This window comes from Branchiostoma belcheri, unplaced genomic scaffold (genome assembly GCF_001625305.1).
Source record: "Branchiostoma belcheri isolate BF01 breed outbred unplaced genomic scaffold, Haploidv18h27 scaffold54, whole genome shotgun sequence".
NCBI classification, from domain to species: Eukaryota; Metazoa; Chordata; class Leptocardii; order Amphioxiformes; family Branchiostomatidae; genus Branchiostoma; species Branchiostoma belcheri.
This window is the reverse complement of record NW_017804176.1, coordinates 961,023-983,195: the sequence shown is the minus strand read 5'-3', so window position 1 is coordinate 983,195 and position 22,173 is coordinate 961,023. Positions and strand designations below refer to the sequence as shown.

The window sequence follows — 22,173 nt, the reverse complement described above, 5'->3', positions numbered from 1 at the left end:
ATGAATGATATCAGCCCAGCCCTGCCCGGCCCTGCTGTCGCGGAACGGATCATCACAAGGTATTTTCCACATCAGGTGAAGGCTGACCCCGGGGGAAGGAGGGCTCTGATCCGAACCGGAGACCCGCACATTTGCTGATGTAATTAAGTTTCCGCCTCATTGTGGATACATGGACTGCGCTTATGTCGGGGGAACCGATAGCCCGTATCGGCGCTGCCGATCTAACCGCCATGATCTGCATTCTACCGCCGCAAAGCTTTCCAATTTCCCCTCCTCTCCCAGCGGGGGAGACACAGAGGGCCCGGCTTCTGCACAGCAAGGCACCGGCAGTTCGTCACAGCAGGCCTCGGGCCGTGTCGTCAATATACCGGGTACTAATCACACTTCTGTAGGCGTTAGATCGGCTCTACTGGTGGGAAACTTTCGATTTTTATCTTCTTTTTGCCAAGACCAGCCACAAAGTTGCGGCTTCAACAGTTTAAAGAAAGGAATAAAATTACAGCTTTATACGCAATATCGTTTACTAGTGCCATAGCTAGAGATTACAGCAGCTATACATTCTAACGACGAAAAACACATTTTTATTTTCTTTTTGCAAACAAACCACAAAGATGTGGCTTCAACAGTTACAGAAACTACAACAAATAAAACTACAACAATATCGTTTACTATTGGCATAGCTAGTGAGTAATACAGATATACATTCTAACGACGAAAGACATGACAATTTTACAATGTCTCCAAGGAAAGGATAAAAACCTATAAACAACACCACCGAACTCAGCTCAACTTCTAACAACACGAAGAAAGTTGCGAACTCTTATGACTATGTAGTAGACACTAATTCCATAGTCACAGTCTAAGGTTCCATATTTGTATTCTGTATGTGTGAAACGTACGTTCCAATTTCCCCGTTGTGCGGCCTGTGAGAGGACGCGGCTTTCTGCGCACAAGCCCAGCAGTTAAACCGAGCGGCAGGACTAATGTGATAGTCACGTCAGGCTGCGGGCCTGAATACTTTATAGACTGGAGCCTTCCAATTTTCTCAGCCTCCTGATAGACGGGAACGTGACCCCCACACGCAACACCGGCAATTAGATACTACTGTTTCCGACTGTTGGAGATATATACATTTTAGAACTTGGAAAAACTCATAAGCGTATGTATTTATTTTTATTTATTTCATTCTTTGTTTTAGGAGTACAATGAACCATATAAGAAAGAGGAACAATAACAAACGTAAAAATACACGTAGACAAATTACATACAAAGTTTTAAAAAGAGCGGTACAGGCTTCGAGTAAACACATCTGAATGGCTAAAGGGTATAATGCTGAATTCTCGATGCGAGAAGGCGTGTCACAAATGAGTAGGTGAGCTATATTTATGTATATATGTATGTATCTTTCTGCTTGGTTAATGTAACTTGCTTATCCTTCATGAGCCAGGTGTGCCTGCGAAAATGATATAAACATAACACCGACTAGGCAGCGGGACTAATCTAACAGCCACGCTGTAACTGCCGGTAACGGATGAATAAGTGCACTTTAAAACCTTCCCAATTTCTTCTCCCCACTAATAGAAGCAGTGCGGTGCAGCCTCCACACGCACCAGCAACAGTTACTATAGTATGTACGGCGTGAAACCGGCAGCGGTGCGGAGCTCATTCTCACGTGAGATATCAAGGAAGCAACAAGGGACAAGAGGTGACAAAGGTTATACATTATACGCTGACTCTTGTACACTTCACAGAAAAAAAGCATATTGAGTTTAAGTGGCCTGGGCTACAGGTCTGAACCCGCTCGTTTAAAGCCTTCCAGTTTTCATTCTTCCCTCCAGACGAGAGGTGTGGCTCCTCCAGGCAACTACAACTATTCATTTCGCCGAGAAATGACAGCACAAATGCCGCGCAGAAAACTAATAAACAAAGTACAACCCTTTTATTTCACGCCGCACAGGCGCCGGCATTGGCTGCTGTAAATCAAAACGCGCACAAGTTGGCAATCTATTCACTCCAAACACATCTCTGAGCACTGTGATTTCCATTCTATATATTTCAAACGCGCGGCAGGATCCAAATGGATCCCTCATTTTTCTTCGTATCCTACCGGTCCTTTCCGTGGTACTGAATTGTAAAGAACTGTTCTACAACTACTTTTACTACATTGTAAAAACTGTTATCTTAATGTGACCAGTGCACGTGTATTACTTCTACTGTTACGAGGATTTCCATTCCTTGATTCGCACTTGGCACGCTCCATATGAACGCCTCTCCTTCTTCTGTATTCACGGGGTGACCGTTGCACGGCATCCGTATCGACACCTCCCACTCGGGTGTACCGGCAGCTGGGCCATTTATGTTAGTCGGCAGCTGCAGGACAGACGTACGGATGGCTCCTACCTGCCCTTTCCTGGTGCTGGCGCCCTCCGTGGTGCTGAAATGTGAGTGACTCCGCTACCACTAACTCTTCTTTACTACCTGGAGAAAATGGGCGTCCTGAGCTCCGTAATGTACTTTTTACGTGTTTTATCGGTTATTCTGACCTTGCATGAAAAATTTAAGCTACGTCGGTTGTAAAATTCACTTCGAACGTTTGTTTGGCACATAAAGATAGAACGGTCGGTTTGTGTCGTCCGTAAGATGTAAGAGAAAGATGTGGAAAGGATCGGGAGACACATGGAATATTTGTCCTATCTGTGATTTCTATCCAAACGGCGGAAATCAATCACAGCTAGCGAGCGGTGTAATGGTATGGAAAACTAGTTTCGTGCTGTGATAGCGGCGGAGGTCGTTACATCAGCGAGCACACACCGTTATAATTAAGATCCATTTGGTTCGAAATGGATCGGTTAATTAACGCTGAAATCGATCTAATATTGTGTACCTTTAAATTAGCTGTGTTACGATATATGTACTTCAGGTCCCCCGGAGAGCCCAGGGGTGGGTGGTGGGTGTTTGGTTGTCGATAACAGGTTTTCTTTTAGTTTAAAGTGTGGGACTAGTGGGCGATTTACGTCCGACATCATTTAATACTTTAGATAGGAGCTTCTAGGAATGGAAGAGTAGGTCTTGGATAACTGGTCGATAATGATAAAAGGTCGAGAGATCCAGAGCAGAAACATATTGGCGGGTGTAACACTCTGAGATCCCACGGTGAGTTAAGCGGGGTACACATCATGTGGCGCTGCCATAACCATTTCTGACAGCACTGGGACGTTTTTCCACGTCTTGACTGTAACAGATCGTCCCCGGGCCGTGTGAATATTCCCCGTGTCATGCGGCACTTTGCGGTGATCCATGCCAAACTGCAGGCATTCGATAGTCATCACAGAGCTGATATATTACACATCCAACTTTCCGCATGCAGCGGCAGGGAGTGAATCGAAAATGTCAAAATCCAGCTCTTCCAACGTTCATTAGATCAGTGTGTGTGCCAGGCGTGCTGGTTTAGCCGTTTGGCATCGCTGGAAACGTGATACGCTGGAGAAAACAGGTCCAATTTACACAGACATTGGCGGAGGATTGATAAGAAATGCCACAATTCAGCTCCCTTTCAGCGTTCTTAAGTCCGTACGTGTTGAGAGTATGGGGTTATCTGTTATCCATCGCTGGAAGTGCACACGGTGAATAGCAAGGGTCCAATTTACACAGGCAGTGGCAGGGAATTGATAAGAAATGTCAAAATCCAGTTCTCAATATGTCCTTGAGTTCGTGTGTGATGGGATTTGGTAGGTTATCCGTTTCGCGCCACTGGAGACGAAATGCCACAGATACAACCGATCCAACTCAGTTATAAAGGCAATGTGAGGGGGTTGATAGTAAATCCGGGTTCGAGCACTGACATGTCACCGATCTTGTGTCCTTGGGAAAGGCACTTTACACGACTTTCCTTACTTAACCCAAGTGAGAATGAGTATTGTCCTGTCCTGTATTTGTCCTCTGCGTTGATGGCGGCATGAAATAAGTTGATATAACTTGAGTGTGCCGTCACCATGTCCAGTCATGAAATGTTGGAATAAAAAAAAATCCAGCATTTGCAAACCTGTCCAGTGCATGCCAGTTTGTCAAGAATGTTGGGTCGTTCGATTCGCAGCGCTGGAATCGTAATGCGGGAACAATCACTGCTGGAACGTTTTCCGGTTGAGGCTTACAGCGGGGTGGCAATAAAAATGACGGGCGTCATTGATTTATAGGCCGTGTATTCATGAGGACCGCGGGCGCCCTGCCCTATTGATGTTCGCACGTTGGTTGGTAGACCTCGCGGATGTTCATCCTGCCTCACACAGGACAAGAGCTGTCTCCATGTTGATATTGTCAGGATTATATCGGCGACAGGAATCTGAAACGGTCTCATCTTTATGGAACGGGGATTTATGGATTTGGATGTTCGCTCAAATAAGTTTTGACAGTATCTTTTTGCTCCCAGCATAAAGTTATATCTCCAATTCTAATTGTGACAACATAGAGATGATTATCCCACTACACAAGACAGAGGCATGACTCTCACGTACACATCAGAAATTCAGATGGCTTTATGAGTGCCAGAAGTTCAACATCAAGAACATTTTATCGCTGTTCTCAAGTCAGAATGAGCGGCGTCTTTAAATATTTCACTTCTATGACTGTCGGCGCCGATTGATGTCGCGAAGTCGTCATTTTTACTACGTCTAATGGACTTTCTTCCGTGTAAAATGATAAGATGGAGACTACAACTGTGAAGGCGAAGAACTATTATGTATAATAAAAGACGCCTGCATGTAACGTTAGACGGTTTTGATGTATTCAGGCGGTCTTAAAGTCGAAGTTTTAGAAGTTGCATAACTAAATAAACTTGCGATTCTTCTACGTTGCTACCTCAGCGCGTTCCCTCACGTATGTGCCAACGGAAGGGCCAAATGTAGAGAACAGCAGAATACGTGAAACGGCTTTGCTGCGGAAAAGTTTGGTGTCTGCATCTTTGGTCAACAGGCTGACATCTTGTCGATAACAATCTCCGGCTGGGCCGGGAAGGGTGGGATCGATGTCGGGCTGTATTATCTAGTATTCTGAAGGTGACCTTTCAAGTTAGTTTGTCTTTAGAAACGTCCAAGAGACTGAGAGAGTGAGGAAAGGAATTAACATTGTAAATCATGCCCGTAGCCAGGGGGGATTCGGAACTTTTTATCTAAAGGTCCAAGATTTTTTAAGGACTGATTCGTATCACCAGCGGGGCTGGAATCGTAGAAAAACTGCTCACTTTGCCATTAGATAAAAATTCATGTCTGATTTGTCTTTTGAAATCCTCTCAAAAACACAGGAAATGCCATTTCAAATTCCTGACATTCAATTAAATTCGGGCATATAATCTTCAAGCAGTTGTAAGGATCCGGTTCTGTCTTCATGTTCTACGCGTGCCTGTTCAACATGTAAGTACGTCTGTTTTGTATTTCATCTAGATATCTTTAGAGAATGGTGGTAAGGAAAAAGTTCATTAGTAGAGAAGATGTAGATACTAGGTCACAGTGGGTCCGAAAAACACCCGACAGATACGTCTACTCTAGAGATTATCTGCCTTATGTACAGGCTTTCAACTCTGGAGATTATCTAAAGTTAGCTTTACAAGTACAGTCGGTGATTTGCTATTACTGCACGTCTGGGAAAAACTCAGCCATCCAGATCCACTGTTATTTCAGTGTCACATGTGCCATCAGAGCAGCACCTGAACTATTATAACTTTAGTCAGAAGATATATCGCCCTACAGCGAATATAATTCCCCATCGCTTCTCACGGCAGACAAAGAAGGATCCGAAACTGATGAAATATTGAACACCTCGGACAGATATTAATGACTACCATGAGAAACTTGAATGAACTTGTAAGGTAACGTTTTTGTCGTCGGCTTGAATAAACCAATTCTCCTACCGGCTGATATCGAGCCTAAAATCTTTACCTTCGTTGTGATTAGAATTCATCAAGAAACGCCCGCGGCGCAGAACAGTCGACTTGAGTTTTAAGAAGTCAATGCAGAGGGGCAGAAAGCTTTCAAAAGTCGCTCTTCCGAACTTCTGAACTCGATAATCTGACTTTCAGATTGGAATCACCACTTAAGAGACCATTCTTCCGCCTAATGACGGCAGTAAGTTGAAGGGAAAGCCCGGCCTGCCCGTGGCACTGATGTACGCCTGACGGAACAAGCAGGCCAGATGGCCCGGGGCGACAGACGGAGGACGGCGTCAGGCTATTACTGGGGTCTAATTTCTTGGACAACGACTTTTCAGAACTATTCCTATCTCTGAATGAATATATGGTCGGAACCATAACCAGGGTCGGTCACTTGCAGTTTGTAGTTTAGAATCTCACACGTCGTATTGCTGGCCGACTGACGTAGTGAGAGTGAGATATCGGCTGAGGTTCTCATAGCCAGATGCCTGACAATATCATTGATTGGATTCTTCGCTCTGCTGCTTTTGAAAGCGGTGTGGTCTGGCACCTTATGTCTTCATAAGCATTTCTATGTTAGTAGATATGGCCCTATTGATATTGGTGAGAAGCGCGAAATTGTATAACAGTATGTAGTATTATCACAGCATGTATGTAGTCTTTATTGTTATCTATAAAAGTAGATTCATTAGCTTCTTAGAACTTTTAGAACTATTACCTATTGGTGCTAAAGGATAAATGGTAGCAGCACCAACATTGTATGTATTTGTTGTAATACGTTGTACCAGCCACAATAAAGTTCTTCTATTATCTCTGCAGACATCCCAAATAAATGAGAAGAAAGGATCAAAGATAGATCACTCCCGTGTTTTCCCGTTGTGTCTGATTTTGGCTTTCATTACAGGAAGCACTGATAAAACGTTAGCCTGGAGATAGATGTTTTCTTCCGGGATTCTCGATGGTTATTAATGGTAGCTTATACCACACAGCTATATTTACCCTGATGGATCAGTTTGCAAAGCACGCTATTCAAAAGTTGGCCATTGGTCAATCAAACCTATTCGACATGTTGTTCCTCGCACTCGATATCAACTACCTTTTAACAATCTTGATGGTATCAAACAAGCAGCAGACAGATGTGGAATCTATACGATAGCGGCTGATTGGATTGAAAAGTAGGTCGTGCCAAAATAATCTCATGAATATCTACAGCATCGACGTTCAAGACGCGTAGTTTGCAAGCTGTTATGTCTGGTGTAAGTACGGCGTCTTCTGGGGAAGTGAGGATGTATGGGACCGTGTTCTTAGTTGTTGTGTTGCCTGTGTTTGTAGCGGACGCTGCCGTGTACAGGACGGTGCCCCAGTCCACAGCTGTGCTGCTCGGCCACGACGTGACTCTGAACTGTTCCCTGTCCGGACTGTCCGAGCAGGACGTGGTCAACTGGCACTGGTACAACCGGGCTTCCCAGGCCAAACATCACCACATCTCGGCCGGGAGTGTAGTGGCGCCCGAGTTCACCCGCTACTCCATCGTGGGCGACACGGAAGAAGGAGAGTTTAACTTGAGGATACAGAACGCCCGGCTGGAGGACGAGGGGAAGTACCAGTGTAGCGCCTTCTCTGTCGAAGGTGCAACAACCGTGCAGCTGTTTGTTATCGGTGAGTCCCGTTTTGACAGCATATCTTTTACAGCATTGGCTTCAACGTGCTAACAATAGCCTTCGATTTTGACTTCGACAATACAGTCTGGAAATGTCCATATTTTTCGGCTCAGAACAAAATTACTAGAATGTGAAAAAGAATAAACGTAAGGTTCGTCTTGCATCGTTGCTCGTTTGATGTCATGATGTTGACACTCACCATGGCACCATTGTTCTCATCTTATCTGTTGAACATTACACGAAGAGTAACGCATTTTGCAATCGTACAGACGGTGCGTTTCTCCCTAGCGGTTTCTCTCAAACCTGCAGCAGGTCCTGAGATAAGAATCCTCTGTGAGCATGATCATGGTGTATTCAGGATTCCCTTCGCGATAATGCCGTCCCACACAGCTGACCCGTCCTTGTGTGGACGTCATGTCCAGGTGTGGGTTGTTTTGTACGCCGGTTGTTGCCGCTTCATCGCCCCTCAATCTGGGTCGCGCTCCTTTCCCGCCAAATTGAACCCGCAGATTGGAAATGAGGGAGACGAATTCGTCCTGCCCCCACCCCATCTATTATGTGAGCAGTGGTTCAACCTCTGCTATCTATTAACGACCAACTGTTCGCTCCGACGTGTTCAGCAACGCAATCATCGAAAAGTCCCCGCTCTATCGGCTTTCGGGTCTTGTACGTATCATGAGGTACGTGTAAAGATTTCCAATGGAAGCGGTTAACTCAGTTTAATGGTGGCTGGCTCCCGCTTCCGAGTGGACAATACTTTAATTCGGCTGAATTACGGGCTGATTCGTGTCCCGTTTCTGAACCGCTGACCTACTCACTCCATCTTGCCTGATCCGCACCGTTTACCTTCTAGGCTGAGGAGAAAGCGGCCAGATGTTTGTGAAAATTCCCCCGCCATTGCTGCCGTAGTTTCTAATAGACTCCGTTGGGTGCAGGAAAAATAGTAGATTGGCTAAATAGGTCAAATTATCTGCCAGGGGAGTTAGCCGACCATAGAAATACCTTACGGATTGTGTTTGTAAAGCCAGCTTAGGTTTTACAAACCGCATGGCAAATTATTCCATCTATTTGGCCAATCTGCTATTTTTCTGGGAACCCACGGGTTCTGAAATAGAGTATATCGCTGACTTTCCTCATATGTGAATACGTAATGATGCACCCGGGCCCAAGTAATCCCACTGAATACTAGTAGCATGTGAAGGCATTATACCGTCAATAGAACCGTCAGAGATTATCGGAAAACTGTCACAAAATTTATAGAATTTTTCAACCGATCTTCCAATCTTCTTCAGAAGTAATACCCCACTTACTCCTGTCACGTGACCTAACGGACGAATCTATTCCAGCCAAATGCAATGTTTCCAGGGGTGTGTGTTTTACAAAAAGTATAATTTTGATCATATTCCCTAGAATCCCTACCAACAGCAGCGCAGGTGTGATTTGATGGGAAGATGCATGTGTCGAAGACCGGTTGTAAAACCATAACAGTCAGGATACGCACCGACGACTATTAAATGAACCTGATTGCCAAGAAGCAATTTTGATCACACCGCGTCTTCAAATTTGTCCCCTGGGTGTCCTAAACGTCCTTCTAAGTTCACATGAAAACGTAAATCAGCTGATCTGAAAACATTTACCAATCGGTATATAGATGACTCTTGACCTATTCATCTCATCGTTACAATAGAGGACCTCATGAACAGAAGAATCTATGGAAGAAATTTCAAATTCATTTACTGCTGCGATCTGGGGAATTGGAACGGCAGGCCCTGATTTACAGTAATAGCCCGAGTTTGGACGCCCATAGCAGTAATCAGTCGTCAACGTGCAGATAATCGGATTTCCATTAGCGGCAGTAGATCACGCCTGAAGCCGGGTGGGTAAAACTGTCTGCAGGGTATATCTATGACACAGCTGCCAAAGTGTACAGCATGATATAGTCAGGCCTGCGAATGTGCAGGTGTATCGTGTGTATTTCGTGTCTGTAATTACATATTTACCGGTTTCCACCAGACTCTTTTGCAGGCTGAATAAACAGCCAGCTACATTCCTTTTAAGCCGATTTCTACTATTTTTTCAGCCTGCAAAACTTCGGAGTCTGATGGAGACTAGCGCGAACCCCTCAAAAACCCTTGCCAAACCTCCTCGCGAGGTGCTTTTTGAAAGTCCGATTTAAACCCCTAAAAAACCGGTTAGTTTGCGTTCACACCAGGTTAAATAAAAACTGGGTTTTCTCCGCTAATTATTTAGCGGTTTCAACGGTATTTTTAAAGCCTGATATGAACGGGTCATAGCTTAATCGTTCAGAATGGTGGACAATATTCACGTCACAATCACGTGACAGCGAACAACCTATCCTAGCCTTGGTGCTGAAAAGGGTTCGCTCCAAATAAGCTGATCTTGACGACGTCAGATTGAGTAACTGTCTAAATCCCTCTGACCCCTCAAATATTAGGCCTAGCCTTCATCGGGCCTTCCTAAAGGGTTATGGATAGTAAGACTCGGCAAAAATAGGGTTAACGATTGGCCAGGGGAGTAAGGGTAAGGGTGACATTTCCCCTCGCGGGCGAATGAACTCTGTGGTGACCAAACTCCCATGGAAAATTCTTCTCCCTCAGCCCTGGTTGTAACTCCGATGGGGACTATTTCAGATCACATGATGTACATCAAAGTTACAACTTAAAGTAAGAATAATGTTGATAATGGGGGATGCTTATCACTGCTTCGTGGAAGGCCACAACCTTTCGTGTTAGTTAATAGCATATTTATTGATCTCGTGCTGTTTTGGAAATGCTGTAGTTTGCACAGATTCTGCGATGTGGCGTTTTTAGTTACACCATCTTAGAGATAGTGAGCAACATTGAACAATGGCTACCAGATTTTTTCCATGGCATGGCTTTAACTAAAGTATCTACATATCTGGCGCTAGAAATATTGTTACCATGTCACAATTGCACGAAAGTTTACCTCTAAAATAAGTTATTCTATATAATATTAGATATTTAAGTTTTCTGCAACAAAGACCATATAGTTGTAATCACAATCATCGACCTCGTCCATACTTTGCTGATCTTTGCCATCATTCGCAGGCAATGACAACTACCATACCACTCATCGGGAGTCTATGCATCTTTCTCAATCATTGGGATAACATCTGTTACCTCAATCGTAGTATTTAAGCAGATGCGTGGCGTGGTCTCAAACTTGTGGCCATTTTTCTTGCTTACTACGCTACGTCCTCAAGCTCTTAGAAATGGAATCCACACCTCGCATCTGCTTGGGAAGCGCCTTATTCTTTCGTTAAGACATGATGCAGTTCCTCCCTGCAGTTCCACCAACAGTCGTTAGGATCACGGGAAACCTGACTCCGCGGGTGGTGGGTGAGGGGCTGGTGCTGTCATGCCGCTCGGAGGGAGGGAGCCCCATCCCCCGCCTGTCCTGGTACAACGGCACGGTGCGCAACCCCCAGTCCGACCACGCCTTCATCATGGACGCCGAGACTGCCACGGTGGCCGTCAACCTGCTGATTCCCTCGCTCACCAAGTGGGACAACGGAGCCAACATCAGCTGTGTGTCTGACCAGGGCTTCCCGGGCACGGTCCAACCAAAGGCCGCCTGGACAAGTCTGGTGGTGTACTGTAAGTACACGGTGTTGATCTTTGTGATTATTGTTCTAACGCGTTAATTTGTTTCATTTGGTCTAATCATGCCATATAACTGTGGATCCCATGTCCGGACCATGTACCAACAATTCCGCAATGGCCAAGTTTGGTGGTTTGTCAAGTTAAGAAGCATTCAGAACTACCTTGTAACAGAGTTAGTTATGACGGACCGATGGTTCCTACTGTGTATTTCGGTCCCATAATTACAGAACACAACTGTAGTAACAACTTTGATTACTCTTTATCACAAAAATGTCTATCAAAGTCACAAAGTTTTTGTTACATTATTAAAGATAACTTTTATTTCCTAAAAGTATCGATCTTCTGCTTGTACATCAGTTGCAATTATCAATATTTCATGGAAAGCTTGGGATAGCTATGATACCATAAACGAACCCGCGCCCGGCTTATAAAACAATCTCAGAAGAAATCGAAGAAGACCGTGTTTATGAGATGACCTCGCCCGAGGCGGTAGTTGACGGGGGCGGGTGGTTTACGGGGTATCGATGTTTGGGGTTTGGTATGGAAAGGTAATATCATGTTGTAAGCCTTTTAATCAACTAACATGACCGCAGGCCATGGCTTAACAGTGTATCATATTCCCAGCTATTCTCTTATGTATAGAAATAGTGCTGCTGGCTTTAAAGGCTTAGGGGATAACAGTGTCTCGTGACATTAGAATTCATCGCATTGAACCTTTTTGCGCGAAGTTTCTCGTATTTTCCAATTAAGTATGTAGCAAACTGAGAAAGTAGTAACCATAACTTATTTTACAACTTTTTGTACAAAATGCCCTGCGGCCTATAGAGGGTTAGCTATGCCTCTTTATCCTCTAGTAAACTTATGTGCATATACATTTCCTTTCTTGGTTTCTACGTATAAGTTAATTAGGAAAAAGTTCAGAAACTGTTAGGCGTGGCACCGCTCCAACTCTATACTTGGTGAGCGTGGCTAGAACTGTTACTACTGTACCACCAGAGTAGGCCAAATAGCAGGAAATGGAGTAATAAACCCCCACAAGCCGAGAGGAATCCAAGAAGCCAGCGGCCGCCTGCTAAACGTCGTATATTGCAGAATAAAGAATATCGATCGGAAACACATGGCCGTAAATCGGCCGGGCGGAGAATTGTTTTAGACGTTCTCCTGGGACTATAACTCAGCCGTGCGCTGGCGGCCATTTCACCGGCGGCCAGGCGGTATGTCATGTGTCTCCTCTCCGCTTCCTGGCCGCACACGTGATGCGGGTCTTTAGAAACACGGGAGTCGTGATTCAGTGCACCTTCAATACAGGCAGACAGTTCATCTCAGTGAGAAACTTCCCGTGGATTCTGTTTCTTATTCTGTCCGGTGATAAAAAAAGAACAATATACGACGGTGCGGCAGGGGGCGATACATCCAGTTATTACACCTGTAAAGGCGACGGTACAGGAATGCAGATTTTATGGCGAAGCCCCTGGAATTTACTAGTTCACGATGTTGTGGAAGGATGATTTTTATGTCAGCTACCTTTACAAGGAGAATTTAGATTGAAAATTTCTTGACCCAAAGAGTCAGACAGGGAGCTGGTATTGTATCAAAGAGTACGAAACTTTGTCACATGAGATGTACGGATGTACCTGTATTTCTATGGACGACTTGTCATGCCTAGTAACTTCAGTTGGAAACCCGAAGATATAATTCAACTTCTATTCCATTTTTAAGACTATAAGAATCATAGTACTGTAAATTGATACAAACGTATGTGTACATAGGGAAACACATTAAAGAATCTTTAAACCTTAGAGACCTTACACGTTATACAATAGTTGAACATTTCTTGTTGCCGCTGACATGTACTAGTACTGTAGTATTCTGTACCTAGTTTGCCGACATAATTTCATTAATTAATTATATATTCTGTACGTAGGATGACTTTATTCATACATGTATTTAGCTTTGTCAGATCGTTAGTTGTAGAAGACCATACAAAAGCCCCTGTACTTTCTGTAGTCAATAAAGACTCCTCATGTCCGCCTACTGTAGACCCACCCGTAGTGACTCCGGATCGCCCTGCAGTCCGAGTGGCGGAGGGACAGTCTGTCCAGCTGTCCTGTCACGTGAACAGCAGTCCCGTCACGCACGTCACGTGGACACGGCTGACCAATGGCGAGCCGACAGACATTGCACACAGGTTAGCTCTGTTGGCAGCACAAAACGAAACGAGAGTCAAATATACCAAATAAAGAATCCCTATGAACCCATAATCGTGTGCTAGAAAAGGCGATTGCTCTTGGAAAATTTGACCACTTCCTTCTCCTATATTCCGGTAGATACCCCAATGGCTGTGTCCTCTACCTATATGTATGTGGAAGACCTATCTATCTAATGATATGTGTTCTAATCCTTTATTCCAGCTCTGATGCCCTCCACATGACGAACGTGTCCAGGACTGATGCCGGGCTGTACGAGTGTCAAGCCGACAACGGCATCAAACCAGCGGCGGCAGCAACGGTCCTTCTGGACGTCTCGTGTTAGTTTTTATGGTTACCTTTTTTTACAAGAAATAACGGATATGTTTCCAAAAACGCTAGTGAATTTTTGCTTTTTTTTTTGCTTCAAGAGAAAAAGCGAGAGACATATATTAAGTCTTGATCCAAACGCCTAATACTTCCTCGAGGGCTAACTTAAAACAACTTACTTATAGAGATATAGTCGCTAGTCCTAGGTGAGTAGGCTAGCTTTTTTGCCGATCGACGTCCATCCATGTAATCATCTTAAATCTTTAAAGTCGTTCTCAAGGACAGTTCTTTTATCTTGGCATTTTACAGTTCACTAAATCCTGTCTGTTTTATGTTGTTTGTTGTCTGCTTTATGTTTTATGTATGTTTTATAGATGCTCCTACGATACGTAAGACGTTCGACTCTGAGATCAGCGTCTTGTACGGCCAAGACGTCTTGAGACTGGAGTGTGTGGCTGACGGGAACCCCAAACCTCGGGTGTGGTGGAGACGGAACGACACCAACAGTCTGTATGAGAACCCGCTCACCCTGTCTCCCATGGACTACAGAGCGGAGGGGCTGTACGAGTGCGTGGCGCTGAGTGCTGGGTTCATTGGCACCAGACGGAGAACCTTCATAAACGTAATAGGTACGGGAACTGCAATAACCATAATATCTGTTCAGAAGCTGTCATGGAATCATCCACCAAGATTCATGGCTTAGTTTTATCACAGCTGTAAAACAGATAACAGTGGCAATAAACTCTGATTACGCGCAGGGGAGTAACGAAACTTATTAGGCTCGTACTAAATTCTGCCACATGTAATACAGGAGGGGGTGACTAGTGACATGTAAAGAAACGTGGGTGGTTATTCCTACAGCAAAGTAAAAAGTAAACTATGAAATAAACAAATAGGATCAAAAGTACAACCGAAAACTAAAGAACTTCACAAAACGTATGTATCTGTATCGGACTAACCGGTGCAACACATCAGTTTCGCAGGCACGCGGCGCGGCGGCAGCTAGCTATATTACACCGAACGACTTGTTACACTCAATCTTTGCACATGTAATTGAAGAATTTGTTTAAAGCTTTCTAGTGATGATGCCCCAACGTAGATAAGGTCACAGTTTGTTGCAGTTGGTGACAATGTCCTCTAACTTCCTCTCCAGGAAGACCAGACGTGCTGGGCGACACGGCCTCCATCTTTGCAGACGAGGGACAGGAAGTGACGTTGACGTGTGAGGTCATGTCCGACCCGCCCGCCGACCCCGTCCAGTGGGTGTTCCGGAGTCACAGCGGGGACGAGAAGCGCCTGGATCCCGGGAAGGACGGCCGGGGCGTGAAGGTGAAGACTGTGGCGGGAGACACCAGACAGGACGTCCTGACTATCTGTAGGATAGACGCCTCCTACACGGGAACGTACGTCTGTAAGGCAACTAACGTGTTCGGGACGGACCAGAGACAGTTCAGAGTTCACATCAAAAGTAAGCTGTCACTCCACTGTATACAGACATGAAACTCAGCATTCGCGGAGTGCACATCATTGTCGCCTTGAAGGAACTACTGTCTCATAATAAGAGATACTCTTATCTAGATTGGTAAGGTATCATAAGGTTTTGATCTTTTGGTGTCAGTTTCCGATGTTTTTTTTTATCACGACACTAGTGTGTGTCAAACTGTCAATACAGGAAATTCAAAACAGTTGTATTATGTAACAGTGTGGTGTCTTGTAGTCTGATGGTTCTGTTGTGACGACTCCTTTGATCTCTTGTTGACAGTCTCTAGCATGTTGCTGATCGTGACCCTCTGTACCTCCGCTGCCGCCGCTACTACCGTGCTGATCATCCTCGCCTTCTGCCTCCATCGGCTGGTCAACAGATTCAAGCGTTCTGGTAATCTAGAAATATGAGTTTTTCCACATCATCTACGTCTGGAAATAAAGTCATTTTGGCTTCAACCACAGGTTTCATCAATGTGCGTTCAGAAGCGATTTTTTTATTCAAGACGACACGATATGTTGGCTTTGTTGCTTTTATGCCATCTGCATCGTTCTACTGAGCTGTGATACCTTTGCTGCAGATGTTCCGGCAGACTCGAGAAACTGTGGGGGTTCGGAGACAGACAAGACTTCCAGTGACCTTTCACCCGGTCCGAGGTGACGTGTAACACTAGTTTGATACTCTGATACTCCGTGTCTCACTTTCTGACATTGATTCCCAACCTCAACATAAAAATTCAAACATTACATCTATATCCTAAAAAGCATGCTTTTAGATGTTGAATTATTTTTTTGCGTTGTCATATGCGTTAGCATTGATGAATTAAACTTAAAAGCAGGTTGGAATCGTCTAAGGGCCCAGACCGGCCGATGAAACAGCGGACCTGTTCAACCCTGCTGTCCGACAACAACGTGTCATGTGACGAGCTGGTCTTTCCGTGTAAGTAGTTCACAGGGTGTTGCATGTGGCGCCATATTTGAAGGTTAGATAGATTCAAGTTGACGACTGGCCATCCGAAACACTCAAGCATACCGAGAAAGGAATTTATTACAGTCTTTAAACAATTGCAGAGACAAACATCAGTCACGTTTAAGTAATGAAAATAACGAAATTAAAAGATACAGCGTTTCTTATGAAATGGAATTGCTCGATATTTTTACAGATAGACTCTAAACTATAGAGGATTTTCATTATAATCCATAATAATTATCATATGAATCTCGGCGACCAGGTGTTGGTAAACTGATTAAGTAGCTGCAGCATCTTGGTGTGTTTAACAGACAAACACTGTAATCCAACATGGTGAATGTCAAAAACCTCCAAACCCTTCTTCCATGACAGGATCCAATAACAACAAACCATACCTGGGTCACGTCGGTCTCTGGTGTGAAGATATACGTTATATATGTCGTACTGAATTATCTTCGTCTTTGGAACATATCTTTAGATACAGCGTATTGGTATATTCCTATTTCCAGGCTTGTATATGTATGTCTGGGAAAGACACACCAGCGAGATTGTTGATTCGATATTACATGGCATGGAATACAGTATACAAACGACAAGGAAATAAACCAGGAGATCTAACACATCTACCTCCCCCCCCCTTTACTCCAGGGTGTCCAGGGCATCATCCTAACCACCCCCGTGTAAGCAGGCAGAGGCAACTGGAGAGTGCCATGAAAGCCAAATATCTGGCTGAAACAAGGGTAAAGTAAACGTCTGTGTATGGTCTTAACGTATCTTATTAAACGTACACAGACTGAAACAAATATACGTTTCTTAAATAAAAGAAATGTGTTGATTCCTTACATCCACATTTACGTCGTATTGAAGAGCATCACTGTTCAAGTCTCATTTTATTTCATACCTGTACAGAAAGTGGCGACCAGAAGACTGGATGACGCAGAGATGATGCGTGTGTTCAGAGCGGATCCCACTGCACACGTCGAGATCACGGACCAAATCTCACGAGAACGTGCGAGACTTTCGCCCTGCAAGCTGCCTCCAGACCCAGGGCGGACCAAAGAAAACTTTGAAACTATATCGCACCCTGCATCTAAACTCGATTCGTTGGTTGAGAAGGGTGGATGTAGTGTAGATAGCGGGGATATCACAAGAAATGAAAACGACAGACGCCCCAGATCAGGTTGTAAATCTCGACACTGTAGATTGTTGTTCAGAGAGACAAGCGCTGCAGATACAAATCCGGAAATGCGGGTAGCCGGATGTTCATAGCATATATTGCAATATAAAGGACATAAAAGCTAAAACTCTTGGAATCGTACCCGAGGGGAACAAAAGCCTTTTATATGACAACGGAGTGGTGCAAAGTAACTGGATTAGAAAGCCACAAACTGTCAAAAAAACGTACTATCATAAATGTGTTATGTAGCGGCGTGTTGGACGATTTAATGCACCCACCTGTGTAATGTGCAGTGGCCATGTTTTCTGAGGTACAGTAAACGTATTACAAGCATGAACAATAAACCTTTTGCTGCAATAAACCCCCTGCATACACCTACCTGATCATATTTCTCAGTGATTATGCACGTTGTAAACATTCAAAGTGTTTGATTTCATCTCTCCTTTCACAAAACGTCCAATAAGAGTCTCACTGTTAAGTATTTGCTGCAATTCATTAAGTGTGTATATGAGTCCTTGTGCTACTATTTCAGCATGTAGGCTTTTGTAAATCACTTGTTTTCAACACATTAGTCTTCTCGTTTCCTATTCCACAATTACACGCATTGGGACTATCATATTGTCCATAATTGTAAACGTCATATTTCCACATATTCTATTCATAGGGCAACATGTGAATGTGTACGTTTCTGTATACCCATGATTTTGAAAACGCTGTAATAGTAGCTACACTCTTGACTGCTTTTTCAAAGGTAGTCGACAGGTGCGCTTTTCAACAGCATCACAAACGCATGGTATATTTGTGAGCTATGCCATACTTCGATATGATACTCGAACTTACAAGTCCACGTCAAGAGGCCGGTCACAACAACATCCAACTGTTTGAGGAAACTTTGTATTTTGGTCTTCTGACTTGGCTGTGTAGCTCATGGATTGTGGGCACAGCACAAACAGAAGATGTAGAAACTCTGTACAAAATGAAGCTTGGTATAAGAATATATATATATATGAATTGAATACAAGTTATTTGCAGTTACTTTAATTGCATGAGCACAAGTAATATTTTCATATGAGAAGCTTTTCATCTATAGTACCGAATGTTCGTAGGCATAGCTATATTTGTCTTTCCTATTCGGCATTCAAGTTGTGGAACTGATAGATGTTAAACTTGTCGAAGATCGCCGGTGGCTAGCTGTGTTTATCTGTACTTCGATAAGAGAAATATCTGCATCGTTCTGCTGACGAGATTTATGAACGATATTCCGTTGGTAAGAAATCAATGTTGATTGCATTACCCTTTACTGTGGAACGTTTCCTTGACTTACACAATACATAATCACGGGGAGAAAGACATCAGAGGCGTCGGAATGTGAGCCCTCCTGGATACTACAGTCTTTCCCTTTGTGCCACAAGCACGTTTATTCTCCATTATTCCGCACCAAATGAGCCATGGCAACATTCCCATGATTATATTGAACTCTCGCGTGACTCGAGTGGCGCCATTTGAAAACGGTCTCATCTCCAGAGTTGGCCAACTTCGCACGGATGTGATCCCGGACATCGCTACTGATCAGCCACGGGTGTTTGGACGGCCAATTTACATCCACACGGATACTTTCACTCTTAATAACGCTCTGATCTTCACCAAGGTCAATGCAACGGTAAATTGTATCCAGAGACCAAGGCTGTGAGAATAGGTCAGGTATGGATCATACACCGCATTACTCCCACATCGTTTGTCTCTGCTAATGGATATTGCAATGCCACAGAGATAGTTCGGTCGGTACATACTGAACCCAATGCCACTCTGGCTTCTCTGTGTTTTCATTTCTACTGAGACAATTGCAATGTCTAAAAGCCTTAATAAAACATGTTGTCTATCACACTGTATTCCCAACCATGCCCCAGGATAGTCTACGGGACTTGTTTCATCAGGCTGGATCATTGCTGTCCACAGTTCAGTGTGAGGCAACACTTGATGACTGGATATTGAACTTTGCAGTGTACAGTAGACAATAAGACTGGCCCCGCTTGCAATATCATAGTTCAGTGATTAGCGACACAGTTCTTGACCATAATATGGTGGTGGGAGGGGGTACGAATCTACATACACGTAGATAAAAATCAGGTTTCCTTTACAGGTGGTGCGAACTTATACAATAGTTTCTCCAGGTATACCGAGAACAGTATGACTAATGGGGCACGGACAGAAGCATCGGCCAAGTACATCCATTTCAACCTGCGCATCCTGTCTAAAATGACCACTTTGTATTCCTTTGTTAAACTCAATTGACCCCATAGGACACGGCAGCTAAATTGAGGCTTTGACTGAAATCGTTGGGATTTTCTGCAGTAATAGAATCCTGGGCGATCGGTGGGTTCGGCAGCTTGGGGTAGAGCCGATTTCAATCACAGCTTATCTCCGCACAGTTTCTGTTCACAGAGACGTCAATACACTAACTCCCCACCGGTGCTCCGGCACGCCGCAATCAATACCACCATTCAGCCGCTGATGGAACCACGATATCACACCAACAGAGTATCAGGCGTTCCTCAAGCGATAGCCTTTATACGATGAAAGAATAATGAACCGATTGTCGATATTGTTCACAAGCGGAATGCAATCGTTCTGATAATTGTAGGACTGTCTTGAGACCAAAAACATTTCTTTCCTTTAAGACACTTTCAGCGAGCTCACTTGGGTATGTACAAATGTGGCCATTGATCTACTGCAAAACCAGCAAGTAAGAACATCAAGGGCGCTATCAGAGTTGCTTCATAACATCGTTCCCCATTTTCCAACTTAGCCAATACATACATGGCCACATCCCACAGTTTCCGGAAGAGTACTTACTGTGCGTCTGTGTAAGAAGACTGTTGTATATGGTAACCGCCCAACAATTGACCAAAGTATGATAAGTGTACCCCTGTTACCGAATCCCTTGCCTATGGAAAAGGGTGACCATGATCGATGTACAGCATGAATGGCTAATGCCAGCAGATAAGACCCCCGGCAGCTCTTTTGAAGGTTAAGGTCGTATGATGTCACGTTTTACACCTGCTACTCTTTGAAAATGTGACTACTTTTAACTTTGCCCCTGCTCGGCTCAGGAAACTTGTCACATGCTATGAATCGTAGCCATAATGGAGTGCCTATTACTATTATTGTGAAATAGATGTCCTAGTGTTGACAGCGTGAGTCATATGCCAGCACAACTAGATAACTCAGGAGTGCAAAAAAAATCTCAGGGGTACAGTACAGAATTTAGGGACATAGCATAACATCAATAATGATATTATTGCTGTAGTTTTCGAACCATCCATGGAATTCTGCAGCGGAACAAGTTTATCTTGACTGACAGCTTGTCGAGTTGAATTTTTGTCAGTGTGCTGATCCCTACATCTATTCAATTTTGTGATGGAAGTTGAGTACGCCTGTAGGTAGGCTTGTGGGATGAATGTCTTATAGTGGTCCCCAAAGAACGTCATCCCCCTTGTTATATACACAAGCAGCGTGAGGGGACTGTTGAACGAAATGCCATCTCCTGGAATGCCATTATACGTGAACCATGTGATGTATTATTTCCTGGTTCCGTAACAAGTTAATCTTCGGGTACGAGACGCAGGATGCAGTGAACGGTATCCTCGTGACTGTTGGACAAAATGTCATCTCCTGCTAGGCCATGGTCAAATTCACAAAGTCAAGTCAACGCGCGGAATGATAGAGGGTTTTATCCTTATCAGCGACTCGCACGAATGTGTGCGGCAGCCTCAGTTGTACATCATACAGGCAGAAACCCCAGGCCGGTAACACCAATATCCGTACATCATATATTGGAAGCCGGTAGCACCACTACTGTGATTACAACCTCCTGTGGCCTGGACCAGGGCTGAAGCATACAATTCCCTCATGGCAAATATTCTTATATCGACTTCAGAATCGAAAGTTGCACTATTTCGCCGATAAAACTCACGGTCACCCGAAGATCACTTTAACCTCCCCATGTGAATGAGAAGGGTCAGCGAAAAGGGCGATAAGGTTTGAAGTCTGGAGACATCATCGATTTGGTACATTGCAGCAAAGACCAATTTTACGACAGAGTACGTCCATGATTATAAACGTATCGAAAAAAGTACAAACATGTGGTGTAAGGCAATGAAATGGAAAAGTTACTGCGTATCCAGTAATGAAATCAAATCCACAGAATACCATTCAGATTTTAAAGGAATCAGATATTTTGGTTATGAAAGAAACAAGTCGAGTATCTATGAAGCCATTTATCTACGCCTATACCTTTACCTATTTTGTAATGCACATTTATAGAATATTTTACATTTCCTTGAATGATAAGTCTTTGTTGAATGCTGGCCCACGGGCACCATATTACAACATAATGTCTTGACATATAGACCTACTATACATATATATTACAAGCCTATTCGTTCAAATTGATGTCAATATTGCAAAGATGAGATAGGGGATTTAGTCTTTTGAAAAGAAGACCATGTATGTAAAGCCTAGCTCATACATGTACCAGCTAGATCCTTAAAAATTGATGGACAAATTCAGTAGTCTGTTAAGTTTATTCTTTCACTTATGGCTCGGTTTTGATTGACAAGCACACCAAATAGTGCGGTAGACATCCGTAACATGGAAGTATGTGCTAGAAAATGTGACCTCCATTACAAGCATATTTTAGATAGTCAAAGCTTGTTTCTTTGGATGTATCATCAACAGTGGAACAGGGATGTACAGACTGCAAAACTAATCCTTGCCTAATGCATATTTCATTTGATTTCATCG

At 43.9% G+C, this 22,173-nt stretch overlaps 1 protein-coding gene across 1 annotated transcript; it reads left to right on the top strand.

The window, feature by feature from the left end:
• On the top strand, positions 1–17,717 carry LOC109481067 (kin of IRRE-like protein 2). Its single transcript, XM_019783540.1, is given in 15 exon segments — positions 1–59; positions 283–371; positions 2,195–2,384; positions 2,386–2,441; positions 7,253–7,579; positions 10,911–11,219; positions 13,266–13,413; positions 13,637–13,752; positions 14,116–14,370; positions 14,895–15,227; positions 15,504–15,617; positions 15,805–15,880; positions 16,063–16,163; positions 16,842–16,933; positions 17,103–17,717. Coding segments are annotated over 15 exon segments (2,625 nt in total). The 3' UTR covers positions 17,463–17,717.
• Positions 17,718–22,173: the final 4,456 nt, after the last annotated feature.